General features: G+C 50.6%; 1 protein-coding gene across 6 annotated transcripts in view; it reads left to right on the forward strand.

Annotated features, from left to right (window-relative positions):
- Positions 1-19,772, forward strand: part of COL23A1 (collagen type XXIII alpha 1 chain) — a 296,135-nt gene that overhangs the window by 21,221 nt on the left and 255,142 nt on the right. For all 6 annotated transcript variants that reach the window (XM_046000997.1, XM_046001000.1, XM_046000994.1 and 3 more), the window contains exon 2: positions 2,658-2,724. In XM_046000997.1, the coding sequence (XP_045856953.1) occupies positions 2,658-2,724 (67 nt within the window). The remainder of the gene's footprint in view (positions 1-2,657; positions 2,725-19,772) is intronic.

Raw genomic sequence — 19,772 nt, forward strand, 5'->3', positions numbered from 1 at the left:
CGCGTGCATTTTGAAATCTGTAATAGTATCTCAAATACGGCGGGGGTGGGGTGGGGGGTGGGCTCTGAGACCCCGCTCTGGCCGGTGTCTGCATCCGCCCGCAGCTTCCACGCTCCAGTTCACAGGCGCGGATTGCTAGTGGGCGACCCGGCCCACCCAGCTGGGGGTGGGGCTGGGGGTCGGTGGTTGTAGGGCTGGGAGGGTTGCTGCGCGCGGCTGCTGCTGCTGGAGGAGCCTTTCTCACTCCGCTTGCGAGAGCCCAGGGCAGCTCTGGGGGCCTCTGGAGCCTGGGGGCCTGCGCTGCTCCTAGGGTCGCTCTGGGCCAGGTGCACCAGAGCAGGACTGACCGGTAGGGGTCTAGCTGGGAGCTGGGAGCTGGGAGCCCGCGTCCAGAAGCCTATCCAGGTTTTGATTTCTGGGGCAAGCAGAGGTCTTGGGGGGCTGAGAAGGTGGGGGGTGAAGATGGGCATCTAAAGGCGTTCCCTTCCCCACCCCAAACACCTCCCCCCACCCCACCCCCCATTCGTGGTACTTCTGCCATTCAGCCTAGGGGAGGGGCATGACCACAGCCCAGTGTTCCTCAAAACCTGCAGGCCTTCACCCCATCGCTGGTGGGTACCAGCCTCTGTGGCTCATCTGTAAAATGAGGGTGAGGCTGGCAGGACTGGAGGTGGACCTGGAAGTACCTGGCAGGTGGCCTGAGCTCCTTGTCCCCTGCTGTTCCAGGCAGTGGCAGACCCCGCTTGGCTGAAGTCCCAGCTCCTGTGAAAATTCCAGGCTTGGTGCTCGGGGGCTCAAAACTGGGGGTGCCCTTCTCACCTCCTCTAAAGCAAAGCTTTAAAAATAACAGCCGGGGGACATCTGGGTGGCTCAGTTGTTAGGCGTCTGCCTTCTTCTCAGGTCGGGATGGAATCAAGTCCCACATGGGCTCCCTGCTCAGCAGAGAGCCTGCTTTTCCCTCTGCCCCCGCTGTGTTCTCTCTCTTGCTGTCTCTCTCTGTCAAATAAGAAAATTAAAAAAAAAAAAATCTTAAAAATAACAGCTTGGTGAGTGCCTGGCTATACATAGTTAGATCTGTAGATCTGTATAGATCGTGTGATGCTTGATCTCAGGGTTGTGAGTTCGAGCCCCAAGTGGGGCACAGAGACGACTTTTAAAAAAGTTAAAAACAACAGTTTATTTGCTTGCTGTGCCGTCTTCAAGGTATCTTAAATTTTTATTTACTTGTTTTTATGGAGAAAGATGCCATTTAAAAAAAGATTGGTTTATTTTGAGAGAGAAAAGGATAGAAAGGGAGTGCGCCCAAGTGGGAGGAGCAGAGGGAGAAGGAGACTCAGGAGACTATGCTGAGCATAGAGCCTGATGTGGGGCTCGGTCTCATGACCCTGAGATCGTGCCCTGGGCCAGAACCACAAGCCAGACGCTTAACCCACTGAGCTACCCAGGCACCCCGAGAAAGATTATATTTTTATGTTTGAAACTTCTGGTGGTAGTATCACATTTTGTCCTTCCAAGTTATCCCATTTGGGGTTTCCTTTGTTTTGGAGGGAGTTTTTTTATTTGTTTGCTTCCTAGGGAAAAGCTGATACTTTATTTTTATTTTTATTTTTTTGGTTAGGACTCAAGTCTTTGCTTATTTGGGGATTATGGGCCTGTCATTTCAGTCTTCTCCACCTGGCTTTGGGTTTGGGGACTAATTTCTTTTCTTTCCAAGTGTGTCCCCTGTGTGCGAGGTAGGGACGGTAACCCGGGCCTCCGAGTTTCCTCCCACAGACCCGTCAGGTGATGATTGTGCCTCAGCTGGACTGCAAGTTAGCATAATAGCAAAGCTGGGATGTTTGATCCTATTTCTGGGGTAATTCTTTTCCCTTCCCCCAAATCTACCGCAGGGCCGGGCATGCCTAGAGATTCTTGTTCAATGCACTGAGCCAAATTTTCTAGGCCAAGGATCCCTGCTGGTAAGAAGGAAGGAAGATGTCATCAGGGTGAATTTGGACTGGGCCTGGGGTCGGATGCCTCATGGGCTGCAAGGGATGAAGCAACGGGGCCCGGGGTGTCCTGGGTTTGGGTCCCATCTAAGGACCAAGGGTTGGGAGCCAAGGCCCAGCCTCCCTCTGCTCAGCCCTCCCCTCTTCACGGAGACTACATGGTCACTCTGACTTTTCTGGATTCACATTTGAAAATGCTATAACAGGGACACCTGGGTGGCTCAGTGGTTAAGTGTCTGCCTTTAGCTCAGGTCATGATCCCAGGGTCCTAGGATCGAGCCCCGCATCGGGCTTCCTGCTCAACGGGGAGCCTGCTTCTCCCTCTGCCTCTGCCCTTCCCCCTGCTTATGCTCTCTCTTTCTCAAATAAATAATAAAATCATTAAGAAAAAAATTAAAAATTAAAAAAAAATGAAACCGTTGTAACAAAGCAGAAACTGCCACCTTTTCAGGGACTCCCAAGTGATCGTTACACATTTCTTTTTGTTTCTCCTCTCGGACTAAAACTAGCTATAGCATTAACCACCCTGTAAAGATAATATGCCCAACAATGCCACCCCCACTGTTGATCTTTCCAGTATGGTGGGGTTTGCTGATTTTTCCACTTTTGCCTCTGTCCACTCTCGAACTCATGCTCGTTTCCCCCCCCCCCCCTTTCTTTCTGATTCAGAAGTTGGAGGGACTGGTCAAGCACCGGACAGTTCGGGAAGCACCAACCGCGTGTGTCTGCCCACCAGGTAAGTGGGTGTTTGATCTTTGCGGGCCCCTGACTTCCGAGATCCGGCCTCCTGTCTCCTGTCTGCGCAGAACTGCCAAGCACATGGTCCAGACACTGGCCCTGGGTTGTGGCTCGTGGACCATCTGGGGGATCTTTCTGCCTTTGTCTTCTCTGACCAGCTCACCAGTCAAGGATTCTCGCAAGGTTACCAGACCTGGTTTGATGAGGATGGTGGTCTATTAGAAACTGCTAGAAGTGACTTGTGCCGTCGCTCCATCCACCAGCCACGGGGTCTGGCTTTTCCCCATTCCCTTCAGCTGGCCGAGACCTGAAGTTACTCAAAACTGAACTTCTCCGAATTGGGAGATGCCCTGGGATTTCTGCAGAGGTGGACCTCGCGGTGTGAGAATTCACTTGGAGAGGATTTTATGGGCTGGCTTGATTTAGTCTTTAAGAGGACCTCCTACATTTTAACAGGAGGATCAAGGACTTGACAAGCAATGCCATCTTTAGCAGACCAGGAAGTCAGATGTTTGATTCAGTGGGGAGAAAAACAAATTAGACCCACAGATGAGTTTTTGGGTAGAACAGGGATGGTTCCTGTTGTGTTTCTTTTGTGTTTTTCCCCCCTCCTCTTTCTGAGTGCTGTATGGGTGTCGATTCATGTGAGTTATGTGGAGAAGTATTTTTTAAACTGGGAGTCACAAAGCGTTTGTAGGATATGAAATCAGTTCCGTGGGCTGCAGCCAGCGTTTTGAAATTTTGAACAAGCTGTAGAGTGGAATCGAAACGTATTGGAGTGAAGTTTTTCCTTGAGCTATTTTATTTGGAGTGTATGATCTGGATGGTGATGGAAATGGGTTTCCTGCTATGCGATGCTGACCGGAAGTTTGAAAGTCCCAGATACAGATGATGGGGGGTGGGGGGGGTGGGGACGCAGGGAAGGGGCACAGAGTTCCTGGGTTAATCTAAGTCGGGCCCAAATCTTGGTCTACCGTTTATTAACTCTGGGAATCTCTATCGAAAATGGATAACAATATGGGAGTGGGCTCTGTAGGCTTTCTTGAGATTCGTATTTGAGTCTGGGTCAAAGCCCATGACCCGGAGACAGTCCTGTGACCTGCTTTCCCTTGGGAGGAGGGAGTCCTGAAGCACCAAGAGAGGATCCAAGAGGGTCCCAGCTTTTTTCCTAGCACTGAAAGCCTAAACAGACTCCCTTTCCCCCCAGCTTTGATCTGCCCTGCAGACTTTTGGAGTCTGGGCCCGCAAACTGTCCTCTGCAGCTTGGGGCTCCATCTGATTTGAGATACTTCCAGTTGCCCACTGCCCCCCTCCCCCCATGCCCACCCAGTTCCTTCTCACAGCCTGGAGACTGTGTGATCTTTTGTTAGATCCTAGGAGAGGTCTGATAAAACAGATAAGCATGGCCAGAGAAGGGAGACACCCTCTGTGTGCTGCCCATTGTGCCCCGGGCCCTCTGCGGGAGCTGTGGAGCCAAGAAGGGGGGCAGGCCTCTTGCTCATTCCCCCTGCCCCCTGCCCAGCCAGGGGTTGGAGGCCTGGCAGGGCTGTGTCCTGAAATGGCCCCGTGACCTCGGGCAGGGGGGGGACCTGTGCCTTGCTCCTCTTGTCATCTATAAAATGGTGTAGATGGTTGAATGAGGTCATTCAGGATTGGGGGTGGGCCCTAAATCCAATGACAAGTGTCCTTAGGAGACAGAAGGGAGAGGTTTGAGACACAGACACACACAGAGGAGAAGGCCTTGGGAGCACTGGGAATGATGCACCTAAAGGCCAGGAATGCCAAGCCTTGCCCATAGCCACCGGAAGCCGGCCAGGGGGTGTGGAGGGGGTTCAAAGGGAACCAACCCTGGTGGCACCTTGACTTTGGATTCTGGATCCCAGAACTGTGAGCAAATCAGTGCCCCGTCATTTTAAGCCATCTCATTTGTGGCAATGGGTTGTGGCCGCTCTAGGAAACGAGAAGGGGCTGGGATGCGAATCACCCCGAGGACCTGGAGCTTGCAGAGGGGGAGGATGGAAATCGGGAGCCCCCTTCCCCCGTGCCGCCAGTTCTCATTCATCTGCCCAAGGAGACCCTTCTGCACAGCTTCTGCAGACAGCTCCAGGCTTTAGACGCACGTCCCTTGGGTAACCCAACACCCTCTTCCCATATGACCTATGTATTTACACATTGAAAAATGAGCTGGAGGTTCAAAAAGGTTCCGTGTTTCAAAGTGGTCATTTTTGTGTAGGAAGTGGCATTTGACATGATTGAAAAAGTGCAAGACTGCTAAGGATTACCCGCAGAGAAGGATACTCCTTCCCTGTGCTCCCCAGTTCTCCTGCTCGCCTTTCTAGGGGCTTGGCCAGCGTGCCCCTGTGCTAGAGCAGAACTTTCGCCATATCCTGCAAATACAGCAGCCACTATTGGCCCCCTGTGGCTGCTGAGCCCTTGACATGGGGCCAGGGCCAGTGAGGAACTGAATTTTAGAATTAGTCCTTAATTTTTATTTCAGCCTCCACACATGGCTAGTGGCTTTGGTATCCGGTGGCCGGGTTTTGGGGGTAGTGCCTATATATTTCAGACCAGGCCTGGAGGTGTCAGGCTGGAAGGACAGGAGCCCGCAGTCTGTTGGGGGAGGCCCCGTGCCCTTAGAGCAGCAATTCTAGAACTGCAGGAAGGGCTGGGAGTCCCCTAAGGCTGTCCTGTGGCAGAGGAAGGCACAACCTGGCCCCCTATCGTGCTAAGACCTGTCATGACCTGGGAGCATCCTAAGGGAGGGGTCGGGGCTGGCTCCCAACACCTTGGAGCCGAAAAGCCCGGGGTTTGATGTGACTCTGCCGTGTGGTCCCATCTGGCACGTCCTGGGGTGTTACTGGTCCTTGTAGGAATTAATTCTGCGATTGCTGAGTTAATTGCTGTGCCTGGAGTATGGGATGCATTGATTGGGAACGTCTGGGTCATGTTCTTGGATCTGGGGGAGGCCCTTGTGGGGGGGGATTGACACCCCCCAGAACCATGTGGGCTGAAAATGGGCAAGGTAATGACTACAAAGAGTATTCCCGAATGCCTGTTCCCAGAAGAAGACAAAATAGATTCAGCTGGGCAGTCGTAAATAAGAGCTTACAGCTCTGGGGGGCAGCTGGTCATCCCAGTCCAGGGGGGCCCTCAGCTGGGGACTGTAGACAGAGTCTGGGTTTGACCAGAGGCTTGTCTCCACTCCGGGCACAGAAGGGCAGTCTTTTCCTTCTGTTGAACTTGTCCAACAGTCTGCCCAGCCCAGTGACAAAGTGCTTGGACTCTGGGTGCTGACTGCCTTGTTCAAATTCTGTCACTCACCAGCTCCATGACCTTGGACACTCACCCCCTTCTCCTCCTGCTGCCTTGGTTTCTCATCTGTGAAATGGGGTTTCCAGTAGGAGCAACATCATAGGATTGTCCCAAGGATTGAATAAGTTTAATGCACGTAAGATTTTTAGGACAAGGACCTCCGCTGCTTCCCGAGAGTGAGTTATGGTTGCCATTAACTCAGATCCACTGTGCCCAGGCTAATCCAGACCCACCCGCGCAGCCTGTTACCTTCTCCATTCTCGCTGATGTCCGGCAGGGCTGCCAGAGAGATGGGGAGAGGAGATTCCAAGTTAGTGGTTGTCTGGGAATATTCTGGAGGGAAAGAACAAAGGCTTGGCACACCGCATGGGCATGTTCTTTGGGGACATGGGTGTGAAAAAGCTGGTGACAGAGCCCAGGAGGGAGAGAACCGGAAGGGAACAGGAAACGTGTAACCCGTGAGCTCCTGTTAACTACTAAGGGCTTCCAGAAGGAAGCACGCAAAACCTGGGGCTCTTATCCCTTCACTGGTCCACACCGGTTTCCACCCTGGTTTCCCCCTGCCCTGGAAGTTTGTTAGGAACTTTTCAGAAAAGTGGCAATATTTCTCTCTCTCTCTCTCTCTTTTTTTTTCTGTGCCCTTATATAACATACCAGAGATGCTGCTTGTGGTTTCCCAATGATGTGCACCAGTGAACAGATTAATCAGAGTTAGAAACGCGCGGCTCTTTGAGGGTGTTTGGAAGTTTGAGCAGAGGAGTGCAACCCTACGGAGGAGGGCCTAATGTCCAACCTGATACATCTCCTTGATAGTTTATGGCAAATGTTACCAAGTGGAACGGAAGTACAAGTTACATGTGTTCAGCCTGTTTATTTGTTGGCATAGCAGAGAGCTTCATGAAGGGTGCGTAGCAAAGAGCTTCATGAAGGAATCATTAGTCCCCTTTCTGAATTATTTATTCAGAGAATTTAAAAAATAACACTTTTTTTTAACCTGCTAAAGCCTCAGTGGCTGGAATTTATGGTACAAAATAGTAGCTTGATGGCAGTTCTCCCGCTGTGTCAGACTGCACAGAGTTGAAGGAGTTAATTTGTGTGTCTGATCTTGTTTGCTTGTTTCTTGGCTAGAATACTCAGGAGGAAGGTCTCCAGAGCCCGCTCCATTATGCCTAAATATTTGTGCCTTCTTTCGTTCATCTCTTCCTACCCTCATTTTGTACTTTCCCTGTGGGCGATATTGACAAAGATTGGGAGAGACATGGCGGATAGAGCCTGTCATTGGAGGTCACGGGGCTGAATCAAGAACCTTACCGTATAGAGAGAAAAAAAGTCTTGCAGAAGAGAAAAAAAAAATGGAGATCGTCCCAGATCTGGAGGACCTGGGCAGGGGGAAGATGATAGCTGGGCAGGGTTTGGAGGAGCGTTTGGCATCTCAGCCAGCTGGGACAGGGAACGCATGCCACGATCCCACCACTTGGAGCAGAGGCAGCCGGGCGCTCTCTGGTTGGAAGGGGGCAGTGGGAGATCAGGGTGGGTCCTTGTTAGAGAGGGATGTGGGTCTTATTCCAAGGGACAACACGGCTGAGGGAATGGCAGTTAAGGCATTAAGAGGATCCCAGAAACAGCTCAGAGCCAGGACCGTGGACAGATTTGGTTCCTTCAGAGAAGCCCCTGGAGAGGGTGCTCTGGCTAGGGATGGTCTTTGTCTTGTTCCCTGCTGTGTCCCCTGCACCTAGAATGGTGCTGGGCATGCAGTGGAAGGATGATCTACGTCTGCTGGGTGACTTCTGTGGAGGAGAGGGCGTGAGAGCGTGACTGGGGGCCATGAGAGTTGATGGCAGGGAGCAGCTGCAGAAGGCACGGGCCCACGTGGGGGATGGAACTCACAAACAGGATGGATGAGCACCGGAGGGGACAGAGGTGCCTGAGGCTAAGAGCCTAGGGGAGGTCGATGCCCGAACAGAGACAGGAAATCCCTGAAGAGGGATTTGGAAGGGAAGATGGTAAGCGTGGTGGTTTTGGTTAGTGAGTGGCTTCATGAACCAATTAGCAGACCCACTGATGGATGGGAGAAGATAATTAGAGGTCTTTCCTTAGGGCATCGGTCCAGCTACTCTGAATCTGCTAATTACAAAATATACCCTGTCCTGTAAGTAAAGGTGGAGGGGTTTAACTATGTGCGGACCGCTGGAATTTGGAGATTTTCCTGTGACCACCAGAGGGAGCCCACTATATTCATTAAATTCTATAGACATTTAACAGGAATTTAAAAGCAAAGGATAATTAAAAAAAAAAAAAAAAAGGACTAGAAAGCACCTAGCAGTGGGACACAAAGTCAGGCACCCACTCTGGTGTTTTTTTCTACCAACATGGAAGATGCCTCAGAATTTTCCAGAAGATTCCAGAATCAAGTGGTTTCCTGGAAGCTGGGATAAATTATGGGAAGGGTAAAATAGCCCTCAGCAAATGCATTCCTAGAACAGTTGCCCCACCCACCCAATGTGTCTGGAGTGCCATCTGGTTTAGTCGTAGCTGAGAATCCTGAAGCTGTGGGAAGAGAGGGACTCAAAGTGTCTTGACCTCAGCTTGGCCAACTCTGTGCCAACTCTTGGGTGACAGGTGCAACTTTTCACTGTGTGGGGTGTCATGTAACTTTGGAGGTGAGGGTTATTAAATTATTAAATGTCCTACAGGTCAGGAATTGCTCACACGGTGGCACTGCCTTTCCTCAGGGTAAGTTCAAGGGGGTCATCCTATCTGGCTTCTCACCGTCCTTCGGATGCCAAAGTGTATTCCACATGGATGGAAGACATCAGTGTTAAAAATGAAGCCACAGAGGGCAAGACAAAAATACAGCAGGTCACTGAAAAAAACTATGAGGAAGAAGTAGACTTTCTAAGTGTTGAAGTCCCAAACCAAAAGGCAGTGGTTCTCAACCAGGGAAGATTTGGCCCCAGGGAAGTTTTGGCAATGTTCGGAGATGTTTCTGGTTTGTCTCAGCGTGGGGGGTGGTGGGGAGCTACTGGCGTGAGAGGGGATAGAAGGCCAGTGATGTGGGTAACCATCTTGCATCATATAGGACAGCCCCAACACAAAAAATGACCCTTCCGCAAATGTCCGTAGTGTTGAGGCTGAAAAACCCTTCTCACCTTAACAAAGTTTAAAGGTAAAAAGCTGAAGACAGTTCAACATATACAGTACATGTATCGTGAATATTCATGAGGTGTAGAGTGTTCTTGCAAAAGAATAAGGAAAAGTCAAAATGTTTTATGTGGAAGCGTGGGCAAAGAATATGAATGGGGATTCGCCAATGAAAAAAATACAAATGGTAACGCTTTCCTTCAGGGGATACTTATGGGGCACCCAACTCTGTGCCAGGCACTGCTCAGGGAACTTCAAAGATCGTCCATTTAGAATCAATAGTGGAAATTCCCAGTAAAACGAGATTTTGTTTTCAGGAATCAGATTGATAATGTTTACATTGTTTCCATCTTCCTGGTGGGCACTTGTTGCAGATGAAGTCCAAGGGCAGGGAGAATTCTCTCTTGTTTGGGGATTCTGTCTTGTTCTCTTTAGGCCTTCAACTGCTTGGATGAGGCCCACCCACATTATGGAGGACAATCTGCTTTCCTCCAAGTCCACCTATTTGAATGTTAATCTCATCAAAAAGTGCTCACAGAAACATCCAGAATAATGTTGGGCCTCACACCTTCATCTCTTCCTTCTCTTGGGGTCCTCCTCCTCCCCACCTCAGCTCTCTCTCTGGTCAGTCAGTTGTCTTACCTGCTTCCTATATGTGGTCAAGTCCTCCCTACACCATCTGTCCACCACTGCCTCCTTTAGATAAACCACATTGGCTCTCGTCCTTTCCAGACCTTTCTCAGGAACAGGGCAAACTGATGTTTGGTTTCAAAGCCTTCCATGGTTTTCTAGTGTCTTTAGGATCAAGCGTGCAAACTGTATCTGGATATTTCTCCATCTGATTCCTGCCTCCTTCCCTGCACCCATCTCTCACATCATACCACCTTCCTATCTCAAATCCTATGCCCTAGGGAATGACTTAGTTTCAAAACCAGAACCTGTGTGCCATTCCTCTGCCGGAAGCAGCTCTCTCCTCCTGGGTGACTCTCCTTGAAGAATCCACCCACATTCTTTTGTCAGGGTCCATTGGCTGCACTGGGCTGGCTGATTACAGAGCCTCCATGGGGGTTGGCTGGGGTGACAGGAACCAAGGGCAAACTCGGCCCTTGTGAAGGGAACATGCAGAACTCAGCTCTTTCAGTAAATACGGTGGGTGATTTGTGGTGTGACCCATGGGTCTGTTCAAGGATGGTTTCAGGGAAGGGCTAATAAAATCTATTAAGGAAGTTGCCAAGCCCGACACTGTCCTTCTGGAATTCCACTCTGTCCAGGAGTGGGGTAGCTTCTCTCCCCCCATGGGAAAGCCTCTTCGAGGGGTGTTGGGTTCCTTTTTGTTTTTAAACTTGATACAACTGACTGTCTTTCCATTCTTTCCAGTGTTTTCTCCATTTGGCTTTTTTTCTCTTTGCCCACTGAGGCATTGCTCTGGCCAGGGCTGGGCTCGGCTGAGCCAAGCTGTGAGTTGGCCCCAGGGTCTGATGATTGGAATCATTTGCATTTGGTTTCGCTCTGGCCTGGGTCCCTTCCCGGTGAATCAGATCTGCTCCTGCTGCTTTGCCTTGGGGCACTTGCCGCCCCCTGTCGGAAATTCCCTACAAGGAAACACTTAAGAACTATCCTTTCTGGGGGCGCCTGGGTGGCTCAGTCTATTAAGCGTCTGCCTTTGGCTCAGGTCATGATCTCAGGGTCCTGAACCTTGGGTTCCCCACGGAGCGGGCAGCCTGCTTCTCCCTCTGCCCCTCCCTCTGCTCGGCTCTCTCTCTCCCTTTCTCTCAAATGAATAAAATCCTAAAAAAAAAAAAAAAAAAAAAGAAAAGAAAGAAATATCCTTCCTGGAAAAGCCTTCCCAATCCTTTGCAGCTAACAACCCCTGCACATTCTGTTCTACCCCTCCCTTCTTTGCCTAAATTGAGCAAGGTTGAAGACTTATGTAGAGCTGGGCACCCCCAGATGCCTCCCTAGATTGGAAAGCCTTGCCTCTGGGCAGGAGCACCCCCTCCCTGTCTTCTCTGCCTTTGGACCCCTGAGCCCCTCCCCCCCTTGTGGTCCTGGAGCTGGGTTACCCGCAGCTCCCTGCGTGCCCTCACCCTAGGCGCGGCTGACCCCAGCTTGCCTTGCGTGGTCATGAGGCTGAGCAAAGTGGGGGTTATGGGCAGAAAGAGCTGCCCTTGCTGAGTTGTACAGAGAGAGTTGTCCCCTCTCCCCCTGTGTCTGCTGGTTTGGCGTGCTCTGTCCCCCTGTGTTGCGTGCACTCGCTCACTTCATCGTCCCTAAGTGTGTTGACAGCCGCGTGTGACCGGAGCGGGGCTCCGGGACGAGCCCCAGACCCTGGGAGAGGCGGCTGCCCGCCTATGCGGATCACAGGGAGCAGAGGTTCACGCGGAACAGAGTGGAGACAGCGCATCTTGGTGGATGGTGATGGAATTTGCGTTGTCACTAGCAACAGAAGCCAAGCCGGGCAGACTTTGGGAGCACGGGAAAGTTCTGGAAGGAGTATTGAGCTCCCAAGGCGGACAGGACGGGGCGGTTCTGGGAATCGGGGCAGCTGCAGGCAGGTCCCCAGGGAATGGAAGCCTCTCTGATGCGTGCCATCCAACTGTTTTTATGTGTGCACTCTGCTTGAGGGTCGGGTCCCTACTGCGCATGCCTGGACCCTGGGCGGGTCCCTCCGCCTGGGTCCCCCACACAGGGCAGAGAGGCAGGGAAGCGCGTCCCCGCAGGCTCCAAGAGAGAAGTCTAGCTTCAGATGCGGGTGGATCCAGCCCTGAGAGCCCCATGAGGCGATTCTTCAAACTGTCCATCTCCTTGTCTGTAAAAGGGGACAACGTTATGTACCTTGTGGGTTTGGGTTGAGGACGCTCTGAGATAAATGCATGGGGAAGTGCTTGGCATACAGTAGGCATTTAATAATGTCTATGGATTTATCACTAAGGAACATGATCTGTGGTCCCCAGGAGGTGGGTGAGAGATGGACACAGGTCCTTATTATGGGTGGGCGGTGACCAAGGGGGCATGGGCAGCATGACACCATGTGGGGACACTTTCCCTTTGCTGCCTCCCCTGCAGAACAGAGTCTCATGTCAGCTCAGACTCTTGGTTCGTTTGGTTCCGGAATCCCCTAGTGAAGCCTCTGCTCCACTTCAAGATGGAGAAAGAAATATCCATCTCCTGGCTCCTCGGGGAACCCTTGAACTTGATTATCAGCAGGAGCATTATAAAGCCCTTTTCTTTACAGCGACCCTGGAGTTCCCCCCCCCCCCCACACCGTGATGCAGCAAAGGCTCTCCTCTCCCCTGACCCCGCAGTTCTGTTTTAGTTTTTCAGCCCTGCCTTTAGAAATGGGCCTGAATGCCGGCCCAGCTGCTTTTCCCACGAGGTCATGGTTTTCATGACCCTGGGCTTGAAGTGGCCTGTTGCCTGGTCTGTTTCTTTAGAAGGAGCTTCGTGCAGCCCCCTCACAGGCTAGCACAGAAGTTCAAAGCCCTACAGGCTGAGGTTCTGTGCAGAAGGGAGGCTCATGAGGAAGAAAAGTCCAGCAAACAAAGGCCACTGCATGGCCCAATTTGGATGAGGGCCAGACCTGGTTCCCCCATTAGACACTCAAATGTCCACCTCCTCTGTGGTGCTTTCTGCCAAATCCACCTTTATAAACGTATAGACAAGGGGCACCTGGGTGACCCAGTCAGTTAAGCGTCTGCCTTCGGCTCAGGTCATGATCCCGGGGTCCAGGGATCGAGTCCCATGTTGCAGGGGGGTAGGGGTGGTGTCCCTGCTCAGCGGGGAGTCTGCCTCTCCTCCTGCCTCTGCCCTGCATTCATGCTCACTCGCTCTCTCTCAAATAAATAAATGAAATATTTTTTTAAAAAAATGTGTAGACAAGACCACACGTGCCCCTAGGAGGGTGAGGGTGGCAGGTGACTTGAGGCAGAGTGGTGAATGCACCAGAAGGACCAGACAGTGACTGTACCCCTGAGCGTCACTGCCTGTCATCCAGGTGTGGTCAGAGGCAGACCGTGTTGGCCCCTGGGCTTGCTGAAGGTCAGCGGTGTATGAGAATGGCATACTTATTAGCTGTGACTGTGTCCTCAGAGCGTTCAGAGGGGGTCTGGGCCTGGTCTTAGCACTTCCTCTGTGTATGTATGTACTGTGGGGTGGTGGGAGGCATGGATGGGATACAGGGAAGGTGAGGAGCAGCTACCCAGGAATGACTGCCTCCCCCCACCCCTCCCACCAGGACTTGGGCTTAATTTCTGGGAGAACAAGGTAGTGCCTTCTTTCCACCCCATGTCTATTTGCTCCCTCAAATGTACATCCTCTCCTCTTGCCTCCTTCCCTCTTGGGATCCAGGAGCACTGTCAGGAGGGGGTCTTCAAGGGTCATGCTCTGCTAGCTGGCCCCTGGCCTCTTTTCTGCTTATGGGGGCAGGTGTAGAAAAGCAGGGAAGGTGTATATGTGGAGGGGTTGGTTGCACGTGGGAGGATTTGGGGGGCATAAACTCAGGAGGGAGGGCTTAGGGGAGGGGTAGTTTATAAGAGGGTGAATGCAGGGAGGTTGCTTTGGTGGGAGAAAGTCGAGGTGAGGGAGGGGTGGGGGGGTGTGACTCATGATCTCAGGTGTATCTGCTCTGTTCTCATTGGGGGTGGGGCTCTGAGCCCCTCAGGCTGGTGCCAGGTCTGCCCAGAATCTCCCCCAGCCCCCTGGGGCTGACTCACTGGGTCTCTAGATCACCTCTTGATGATGGAGTGGCTCCTTTCCTACCCAGAACGGACTGTTTGCTTCCTCCTGAAGGTCCCCACGTCCCCACAGGGCCCCTGTTGTCTCCAGTCGTCTTAGCAGACTGCCCTTCTTTTGTTTAAAAAAAAATTATTATTATTAAAGAAGGCTGTGCTTCTCAAAGTTACCCCCCTCCTCCAAACAACACAGCTCTGAAGTTCAAAGAAAAGTCTCCCTTGTCCCCCAAACCTCCCCACCCTCTCCAATCCCATTCCCTGGATGTAAATATTCTACAAACTCACACATTTAAACTCTTGCGGAAATAAAACAATGCATGGTATTCTGCACTTTTCTTTCTTTCTTTCTTTCTTTCTTTCTTTCTTTCTTTCTTTCTTTCTTTCTTTCTTCCCAATTTAAAGTTATAGTTCTGTGTCAGCCCAACCATCATGGGCTCCAGGGACCCCGGGCCAGCTTAGGTGGGACCCCCTTCAAATAAACAGCAGACCATGACTCCAGGCGGGGGGGGGGGGGGGGGGGGGGGGGGGGGGGAGGCAGCCTCCTCGCTTTCCCTCTGCCTTCCTGGACCCTTGCCAACATTTCCTTCCACAGCGGTGGTTTTCACTCTTTGCAGGGCCAGAGTCTCCCCTGCCTGTCTCCTGTTCCTTCCGCTGCTGGCTTCAAGCTTCCATCAGAGGCAGCAGAAAGGTGGTGAATACGCAGGCCACTAATATTCTGTGTCTCTGCAGTGGGTAATAGCTTTGGTCACTGTACCATCAGCCGATCTGTCCCTCCTCCGATGTCTGCGTCACTCTTTGTTGTCACGTTTCCTCCAAATGGAGCTTATGGTAGGCCAAACCGATATCCTAAATTTGCAGCTCTGTGAAACTTGCACAGACAGTACCCACCTGGGTCCCAGGGAAGGACCAGCCCACGACCCACCCTGCAGAGACACCTCCACCCTGTCCTGCCCCACCCTTGCCTCCGCAGTTGCCCCAGGCGGTGTGTGTGGGAGGGGTGACTCCTGTCCCAGTTTCTCACACAGCATACTGGCTTTGCCTGTTTTTGTGCTTTCCACTACGTGGAATCACACAGTGTAGATTGTTTGTGTGTTTCGTGGAGCGCGATGAGCTTTGGCTGTTTTGCCCCATGTGGTTGTGGATTGCACATTTGCTCATTTTACAGCTGTTGGGCATTTGGACAGTTTCCCAGTTTGGGGGTCTTCTGAGTGGCCCCGCTAGGAGCAACCTCGTGTGCATGTGTGCATGTGTGTGTGTTTCTGTGAACATAGATTGCCTGGGCTAGACCAGGGTCTCTGCATTTCCACCCAGGGTTTACCTCCAGTTTGCCCATTTCCGTTAGGGGGACTGGGAACCCCCCCCCCATTAATCTGGGGAGAGATGACATCTTTACCATATTGAGGGCTCCAGGTTATGAACATCGTGGATCGCTGCCATGTATGGGGGTCTTTGATGTGATTTGATAATATTTTATAGTTTGGAATGGGGAGGTCTTATACATTGTTTGTTAGATTTATTCCTAGTAGTTTACTGGTTCTTCTGTTTAATCAACAAGTCAGTCAATTAATTTTTAATTTTTATATTTAAATTCAGTTGATGTACAGTGTATTATTAGTTTCAGAGGTAGAGGTCAGTGATTCATGAGTGCTATAACACCCAGTGCTCATTACATCAGGTGCCTTCCTTAGTGCCCGTCACCTGGTTACCCCATCCCCCGCACCCATCTCCCCTCCATCAGCCCTCAGTTTGTTTCCTATAATTAAGAGTCTCTTAAGGTTTGTCTCCCTCTCTGATTTTGTCTGCTGCTGCTATTTTAAATGATAATAGTTTTGAAAAATTATTTTCCGTTTATTGCCGAGAATTCTTCACATGGCTCCTATTTCCAGTGTCCTCGGCACCTTTGCGCAAGGCTTAATAGGTTAACAGTCTTTAGGTTTTCCGCATAGTTTTATCATCTTTAAAAAATTTTTTTTAAAGATTTTATTTATTTATCTGACAGAGAGAGAGAGAGAGCATAAGCAGGGGGAGCAGCAGGCACAGGGGGAGGGGGAAACATACTCCCCGCCGAGCAGAGAGCCCGATTTGGGGCTGGATCTCAGGACCCTGAGATCATGACCCTCTGAGCCAAAGGCAGACACTTTACCGACTGAGCCACCCCAGCGCTGGTAGTTTCTGTCATCTTGTCTACAAACAGTTTTATTTGTTTCCTATTCTTTGCCTTTTATCTCCTTTACTGGACTCGCTGCTTTGGCTCAGACCTACCCTCGTGCTGAGCAGGATTCCCGGTTCTGGGGCAGACATCCTGGTTTCATAACCAAGATCGGAAAGCACTAAGTACAACCATTGCTTTAGGGTTTTTGCAGATATTAATCAGGTTAAAAGAAGTCTTCTCTTCTTACTTTGCAGAGAGGTTTGTTTGTCTTTTTAAGTTAGTATTGGGTGTTAAGACTTGTCTAGTGACATTTCTGCATATTATGAACGGATCATATGATAGCTTGCCTTTTTTTTCTGTCAAAACAGTGAATTACATTGATTGATTTTAGTTTGTTTTTTTAAAAAGATCTTATTTATTTAATTGACAGAGGGAGACACAGCGAGAGAGTGAACACAAGCCCGCGGAGTGGGAGAGGGAGAAGCAATCTCCCCGCTAGGTCTTTATAATAGCTTTATTAAGTTGGACCTCACAGGGCCACAGGGGTAGCTCAGTCAGAAGGGCATGCCACTCTTGGTCTCATGGTTGTGAGTTCGAGCACCACATTGGGTGTAGAGATGAATATAAATTTAAAAGAATTTTAAAATAATTTAAAGAATAATTTTTAAAAAAATTTATTTTATTTTATTTATTTATTTTAAAAGATTGTATTTATTTATTTGACAGGCAAAGATCACAAGTAGGCAGAGAGGCAGGCAGAGAGAGAGGAGGAAGCAGGCTCCCTGCTGAGCAGAGAGCCTGATGTGGGGCTCGATCCCAGGACTTTAACCCACTGAGCCACCCAGGCACCCCTAAAAAAAAAAAAATTTAAAAGAAAAAGAGTGGCGTCTGGGTGGCTCAGTGGGTTAAGCAACTGCCTTCAGCTCAGGTCATGATCCTGGAGTCCTGGGATCACGTCCCACATTGGGCTCCCTGCTCAGTGGGGAGTCTGCTTCTCTCTCTGACACCTCTTCCCTCTCATGCTCCCTCTCTCTCATTCTTTCTCCCTCTCTCTCAAATAAAGAAATAAAATCTTTTTTTTTTTTTTTTTTTAGAAGATGGAACTCACATACCATATAATTTGTCTATTTAAAATGTCCAATTCGGGGATCTCTGAGTCTGTGCAGAGTGGTTCAGCCATCCCCACGGTTGTGTTTAGACCATTTCCATCACTCCACACATTCCCCGTAACCCCCGTCACTCCCAGCGGCTGGAAACCACTCATCTATTTTTTTGTCCCTCTTTTCCTCTTTCTGGGCCTTTCCTGTAAATGGCATTGTAACGACGTGGCCTTTTGTGTCTGGCCTCCTGTACTTAGCATAATGTTTTCCAGGCTCGTCCTCTTGTGGAATACACCACATGTCGTTCCTGTTTAAGGCTGAATAATACTCCATGGCGTGGATATACCACATACGGTGTATCCCTTCATCCCCTAATGGACCTCCGGGTTTCTGCTCTTTGGCTGTTTGTGGGTTCAGCCGCCACGAACGTTCGAGTACAAGCTTTTGAGTGAGCATGTGTTTTCATTTCTCTGGGCTGTATACTCAGGCGTGGAATTGCTGACTCACAGGCTTCATTATTTTTTATTGCGAAACCATAATACGGATATACCAAAGCGTATTTAACGACCGTGTTAGGGATGGTCCTTTTCCGTGTTTGCATTCTTGCTGTTGAACCGCGCTCCGGGCCCTGCTACTCAAAACGCGGCTTGCCAGTGGGTGCCAGCCTGGGAAATGTTTGCCACGGGCCCGTAACAAGGTTAGGATAGAAACAAGAGTGTTTGGCAACTTTTAGAGCAGTTGGAGCCGTCATTTTATGTCTGTTGAATCTAATAATAAAACACATGGGGGAGGACTTTTATGTTTTTGGTTTTTAAAATTTTTATTTTCTGCTGCATCATCTTTTTCGGATTTACCTCTAACCCCCACCCCCCACCCTGCCTCCCCAAGCTGGAAGTCAGGATGCAAAACACAGCCAGCCCTCCCCCATGGGTCAGGTGGTGCACCTCCTTGCTCCCGTGTTTCTGGAGGAATCATTCTGAGGGGTGCAGCTGCTAGACCAAGGCCCGAGGCTGAGAAGTGAACCAGCCATTTGGAGTGCATTGAGGGAAGGGACGAGGAGCTGCCATTTCAGGTCCTCCGCAGTGATGATGATGATAATTGGTCATTCAGATGTGTGGATACACAAAATACACAGCAGACCCTTGAACGAAAAGGGTTTGGACTGCCCAGGGCCACTAATCTGCAGCACGGACAGTGTATTTCCTCTTCCTCATGATTCTTTTCATCACGTTTCCTTTTCTGTCACTTTGTTGTAAGAATACAGTAGGCAGGGGCGCCTGGGTGGCTCAGTTGATGAAGCCTCCGAGTCTTGATTTCAGCTCTGATCATGATCCCGGGGTCACGGGATCGAGCCCCGCTGTTGCACTCCACGCTCAGCCAGAAGTCTGCTTGGGATTCTCTCTCTTCCTCTCCCTCTGTTCCTCCCCCCACCCAGATTAAGATGATATATAATATATTTAATGTACAAAATGTGTGTTCATTGACTTTGTTATCGGTAAGGCTTCTGGGCGACAGCAGGCTATTAGTCATTAAACTTTTTGGGCGTCAGAAGTTACACGCAGGTTTTTGAGTGAATGAGGGTAGGGAGGGCGGTTGATGCCCCAACACCTGTGCTGTTCAGGGCTCAACTGCGTACATGTATTTCAGCCTCAGACGGTGTTCAGCCTCAAAAAGGAAGGACATTCTGACACTCGCTACCAACAGGGATGAACCTGGGGAACACTGTGGGGACTGAAGTAAGCCGGTCACAGTGGGATAAAGACTGTGTGATTCCACGTATAGGATGCACTTTGAGGAATCAAATTCACAGAGTCGGAAAGGGGAATGGTGGCTGCCAGGGGGGTGGAGAACAGGCAGGTGTTCAATGGGGACAGGGCTTCAGTCTGGGTGAGGAAGGAGCGTGGGGGGTGGGGGGGAGGGGGGAGATGATGGTTACACAGTGGTGTGAATGGCCTTCACGCCACTGAGTGGTGTACTTTAAAAAGGGTTAAGAGGGAAAAAAGAGGGGCGCCTGGGTGGCTCAGTGGGTTAAAGCCTCTGCCTTCGGCTCGGGTCATGATGTCAGGGTCCTGGGATCGAGCCCCACATCCGGCTCTCTGCTCATTGGGGAGCCTGCTTGTGATCTCTCTCTCTGTCAAATAAATAAATAAAATCTTAAAAAAAAAAGAGATGAACTCTCTGCCTAGTGAGCACACAGTGAGGCTGTAGAGGGAGAGGGAGTTCTGGTCCCTTCCTCTAAGGGCACTAATCCCACCATGCAGTTGACCTCACAGAAACCTAATTGCCTCCCAAAGGCCCCACCTCTAAATATCATCCCATTGGGGTTAGGGCTTGAACACATGTATTTGGGGTGAGGGGTGGGACACAAACATTCAATCCGTAGCACCCATTCACTTGCCTGTGGCCTTGGACAAATCCCTTCAGTGCCTCGAGACTGAGTTTCCCCATCTGTAAATGGGAGCAGTCACCGCGCACCCCCCACCCCCATGTATATGACTCTGTGGAAGTGAGGAGTGCAGACACCTTTGTCAGTTGCAGCTCCGGGAGCTTCGGCTTGTGAAGGGTCCACAGGAGTCTGTCTCAGGCACGCTGGCGGCCCTTTGGGCCAAGT

Source organism: Meles meles, chromosome 3 (genome assembly GCF_922984935.1).
Source record: "Meles meles chromosome 3, mMelMel3.1 paternal haplotype, whole genome shotgun sequence".
NCBI classification, from domain to species: Eukaryota; Metazoa; Chordata; class Mammalia; order Carnivora; family Mustelidae; genus Meles; species Meles meles.